We start from the raw sequence: 5596 nt of genomic DNA, 5'->3' as shown, positions 1-5596 counted from the left end.
TACCAAATCGTTTTCCTCATACAAGTTCCCAGTCTAGGAATTCTTACAGGCACAAGCGCTTTTTCTTTGCAGTTCTTACATTGAATGCGCTGGACAACCACACGTTTCTTTCTTTCTTGGCAGTCATATAATCGACAAATTCATTACAATTACAAGTTTATTGAAGCTAGACAAACACAAATGAGCATTTCTGACCTCAATCATCTTTCTTCACTGTAGCAGAATTGATAATGTCAATGAACTCCGGCTAATCAAAGAAAACGTGCATCAAAAAATCAGTACCAGCTTGAAGGGAAACCAAACAGACAACTAAGACAAGGAACAGAGAAAAAACAACCACCTTAAGGGAAGCTCCGCCAACCAAAAACCCATCAACGTCTGGCTGTGTTGCCAATTCTTTGCAGTTTGCTCCATTTACAGAACCTGAAGATGGCATGCTGTTAAAGTAGAATATTACACAACTAACAGGTAATTATGTAGGATGATTCTCTCTCCTCTAGAATTGGTTTCATTGTGTATATTTGGGGTTAACACATTTGACGAACTGCCTTCATTCATTTTCCATGTAGACAGAGAGAAGTTTAAGCACCCCAACTTGCAGAGGGTGTATCATTTTTGGGTGTCTCAGACCAAAAGTTGAAGCAACCAGTCAACTAAAGTTGGTTCCTGGTATGTTCTTGGATCGTACATGTTTTCGAGTTCAGAAATCAACATATTTCAGATTCGACAGGTGACTCAACAATCCACATAGACAACCGACTTGTGGTAGAAACTAGAAACCACTGAATAAAAACCAGCCACACACACACTATTCTTCTCAATCAGAACAAGATCACCCTTGAAGGCTCTACACTTATATTGTTCTGATGATTAGTTAGTAATTTAATACACTTACAATCAAACACACCTAGAGGGAGGATGTTTATGGATAGCGTCAAGGCTTATAGATGAAGAGTACCTCCGTAAATAATTCTGGTTGATGCAGCGACTTCAGCACCAACATTGACTTGAAGCCATTTCCTCAATTCAAAATGGACCTGATAAGAAAAAGCACTCTTTAATGAACTTAACTTCATATTGTATCACGTTATGAATAAAATCAATCAAAGTTGATCTTTTGGATGCAAGAGGCTAGCTAAACAGTAAGGCTTTCCCTCCCTTTATCCCTTTACAGCATGTACTCTCATATCTTTGACTAAACGTAAGTACTGAAAATACTGAATACATATAAGTTAAATAGCTAGATAAATAGTGAGCTAAATTACTTGAGAGTACATAGGAAAGAGCAAGACACCTAAAAACTGTTAGGTAATATATAAAACCTTGATAAATATATAAAAGAAGGCCACAGTGTTGCAGATTCTTTACAAACCTATACAAAGGATTTTCAAAATGAGTTCCACATAGAAATACAGCTACTGTAACACTGCTGTTGCACCATACCATGAAACATGTGTACAAATGTAACATCGTTAGGAGGATATTGAACATCCAATGTTTTAAGACTGTTGATTATACAATGTTAACGTACTATTTCTTGCTACCGTAACAGTTCTACCTACCATAAAAGAATGCATAAAGTAGCAATGAAAATGCATATAGACTGAGCTAATTACTCATAAGATTGCTCAAAATGTAAATCTGTACATTAATCATTTGAGATTAAGCACAAGACACATTTTTCTCTATAGATGAGGCTTCAGGTTCAATTTCATCTCCTCAAATTTTGTTAGCTGATAGTCTGATACAAAAAAACAAAAAAACAAAAAAACAAAAGGGAAAAAAAATAATAATAAAAAAAAAATTACACGAGCAGGGCATATACCAGTGGAAAGTGAACAAAAGCTAGTTGCAAGAATAAGGAAACCAAGGACACAACAAAACACAAAAGATGGGATAACGTCTGACCCAACAATACTTACTTGCTGTGCCTGATCAGGGGTTGCAACCTTCCCAGTGCCAATGGCCCAAACTGGCTCATATGCCAAAACAATGTTCTCCCAGCTTGATACTTTATCTGGAAGAGAAGAAGGGTGAATCAGCTGGTAACATATTCAAATTTGTTAGAGCAGTGTGGAATAAATGAAAGGGGAAAAGTTAGACCTACTAAACCAAAGACAACAAAGAAGAGTACATAATGAACATGAGAATCTGGCTGCTTAAAGAGTACCACTGTACCTGCTATTGCTTTTGTTTGTGCAGCAACAACAGCCACTGTAGATCCTGATTCTCGCTGCTCAAGAGTCTCTCCAATACAGGCAATAACTTTCAGGCCTTGAGAAAGTGCATATCCAACTTTGTCCCCAACAAACTGCACGGACAAGGAGAATCACAAGATCAATAATTGATTGTGTAAAGTTGCAATGCACCACATGCTAGAAAAGCAAAGATACAAAGGTCAAATTGCACCCCTTATTACCTCATTGGATTCATTTAGAATCTGTCTTCTCTCAGAATGGCCGATAATGACCCAGGGAATCCCCAAATTGACCAGCATCTCAGCACTGAGAAAACAAGAAACTGATCAGTTTGTGACATATTACTTGCTGTATAAGCTGCACACCCCTAGAAGGTTAACATTAGAAACAAACACACCTAATCTCTCCAGTCAACGCACCACCTCTCCGAACCCAACAGTTCTGTGCCGCAACATGGAAATCAGACCGCAACAAACTTTTCACATAAGCAAGAAACACAAAGGGAGGGCTCACAACAACGTCTGCAATAAAAAGAAAAGCACAGCTCCATCAAACATTGAAGAACCGGACAGTACTCTACAAGTTCATTCTTTTACTTTGATGTGAACTAACACAAATGACAAAATCAAACTAGCAGAGCAAAAATCAAAACTTACCCACAACATCTTCTGAAGGGACTTCAGCTTCATTCAATGTGGTGACAATCTTCTTCACCTCTGAAGTTGTCCCATTCTGCAAAAAACAATAGACCCAAAACTACTTATCAGATAATCACAAACTCAATTCCAAAAACCACTGCTTCCATGCTATCGATCAAGACTCACCAAATGAAATCAAGTGTCTATAACATTTCCAAATGGAAACAAAAGTTGAAAAACAAAAGCAAGAAGGGAGCGTAGAGTAAGAGACATACGCATTTCCAGTTGCCACCGACGAAGAATTTCCTGCCCATTTTTGTGTTTAGTTGATGAAAAGGTAAAAGTCGAGGTTTTGTGGAGATAGACTAGAGGGTTTAACTGTGCGAGTCTAGAGTGACCGAGAAGAGAAGATCCACCTAACACAAGTTGGGTCGGGTTGAGCCTGTCCTGATTTTGCCCAGTCCATATATACGTTCTACATTTGCATATTACGGCCCGGTCAATGGTTTTCTGATTAGATTAGACTTTTAGGATAATACCCTAATTTTCACTTCCTATTTGCACATAATGTTAAGAGTATATTTGAAAAATTAAATTGTTTTTAGTCATCTAATTGTTTTAAATAATTTTTAGAATTTACAATATTATTGATGAACTTTACATTTATTTTCCGTGATGATGATGATGATGATGATAATAATAAAATTTCTACTTCGATAATTTATTTACGATGATGAATTCAAATACGTACAGTTTGGATTGTTGATGTATGAATGTGTATATATGATGGAAACATACATTTGATGTACAGTTTGTATTGTTTAGATACTTTGTTTCTATCACTAATGGGTATTTTGATTAAGTTTCTCCAAAACTTCTGGGATTGACGGTAAGTGCCTCTATCACTAACGGTGCGTTTGGATGAGAAAATTATAAAATCCGTAGGAATTTATAAATAATGGAATCTTTAATTCCATTAATCTAAAATTTCATTAATTGCAATTTCTATTGTTTGGTTGCATCTATTTAGAATTTGAAATGTGTAATAAATTAAAAAAGTTTAAAACAAATAAAAAGATAAAATAGAAAAAAGTCATGTTTTGGAAATAAAAATTGAATACTGCAAAAGAATTCGTAAATGACACCTATTTTAGTGGAAATTGAAGTGAGGAATTTAAATAACGAATTCTTTCGTTTTTTTCCACAGAGAAATTGAAAATTACCAATCTGATAATGCCAAACGAGGGAATTGACTTTTAGGAATTATGAAATCCTGACTTTCAATTAAATTCGATCATTTTTTTCCTCATCCAAACACACTCTAATTGAATTTCAATTACGTTTCTTCAAAACTTCTGGGCTTGATAGCAATTGCCTTCCTTCTGGGCTAATGAAAGTCTGTTCATAGAAAATTGAACAACATCAAACATTCAAATGTACGTAGTTGAAAATTTATGCATTTTTTTAACATACTAATACTAAATAAATGAACAATTTCTAGTATATAATAATATATGTAAAGGTTTCAAAAAGGAATCCCTAAAATTGAAATATTCAAATACCTGGTAAACCTGACCGATGTTGTTAGGATTATCCAATCTTTTGGCAAATGGCAACCAGTTTGGCCAATCATTATTGATGCTTCATGTCTTTCTTGACCAACCAGTATTGGTACTGTTGCGCTCAAGCTTGTAGTTTTCCTTGGCCACGCTTTGGTTTACTAACATGCTATATAGGTTGGTCTGATCAGGAATGGACAGAGCGTTTCGTACTCGTTCAGCTTCTGGTTGAATATACTGCAGCTCCCTCGGCTCCTGAATATGGGTTTGTTACTATGCTAGCTGCAAAAAAAAGCTAAGGTACAAAAGTGCATCACATGTTAGATATGATCAATATGCATTTTCTGATTTTCTCCATCGACCAAAGGTGATGGAAAATACACAGACACACATAATTGATTCAGGACAAACATTCTGAGACAATCAGTAGCAATTTTTATATTGATTAACCTGAATTTTACTGTGTTATGGTACTGGTACTGCTAGACGCAAGTTGGTTAGCTTTCTTAGGTCTTCATTTTCTACGCTTCAGTTGACTAGCGAGCTGAGAGTTTGCTTGATTAGAAATGAATGTAGGGTTCGCTAATTGCTCTACTATCGGTTGAACAGAAAATACAGCATCCTGTGCTACCGCTGTTACCTCAGCTCTTACTGTACTGCTCAACATTGGTACATTGTTATCTACAAAATCAAAACCGTTATTCATCACCTGGTAGATATCGTAAATATGTATTTTCTGATTTTTTCCAACATATATAATATGAACAAATTATTAATCAATTAGGGACCAATATTTTCAGATAATGAATGGCAATTTTACTACTAAACCTACCGATAAAGTTGATAGGATTCCAAACCTCACTCTTATTAGTTATGGCCATTAACAAAAAAGTTACTAATTAAACAAAACAATGATATTCATGTGTTAGATATATTAGGAAATAAATTTGTGGGAAAATTTCGCAAACAGTACACCAAGTAAAGGCCACTAATAATTCTTATATATAAAGTTCCAAACCAAGCATTTCGGTACACGAAATCTGAAATTCGACCCATTATCAGTACCCAACGTCAATGACGCCGTTAATTTGACACCAAAATGTCTATTATGCCCTCATTTTTTTTTTTTTAAAATAATTTTTTTTTCTGTTCTTTTTTTTTTTTCCTTCGTTTTTATCTCTTTCTTCTTCCTTCTTCCAGC

At 35.3% G+C, this 5596-nt stretch overlaps 1 protein-coding gene across 1 annotated transcript; it reads right to left on the bottom strand.

Moving 5' to 3' along the window:
- On the bottom strand, positions 1-3265 carry LOC112166323 (triosephosphate isomerase, cytosolic). Its single transcript, XM_024303142.2, has 9 exons — positions 3112-3265; positions 2855-2930; positions 2596-2719; positions 2420-2504; positions 2179-2311; positions 1923-2017; positions 959-1037; positions 341-423; positions 1-247 (listed from the first exon to the last, which is right to left on the bottom strand). The coding sequence occupies exons 1-9, from the start codon at positions 3148-3150 to the stop codon at positions 197-199; spliced, it is 765 nt and encodes a 254-aa protein (XP_024158910.1). The 5' UTR covers positions 3151-3265; the 3' UTR covers positions 1-196.
- Positions 3266-5596: the final 2331 nt, after the last annotated feature.

Source organism: Rosa chinensis, chromosome 5 (genome assembly GCF_002994745.2).
Source record: "Rosa chinensis cultivar Old Blush chromosome 5, RchiOBHm-V2, whole genome shotgun sequence".
Classification (NCBI taxonomy): domain Eukaryota; kingdom Viridiplantae; phylum Streptophyta; class Magnoliopsida; order Rosales; family Rosaceae; genus Rosa; species Rosa chinensis.
The sequence above is the reverse complement of the archived record's forward strand: the minus strand, read 5'-3'. Positions and strand labels throughout refer to the sequence as shown.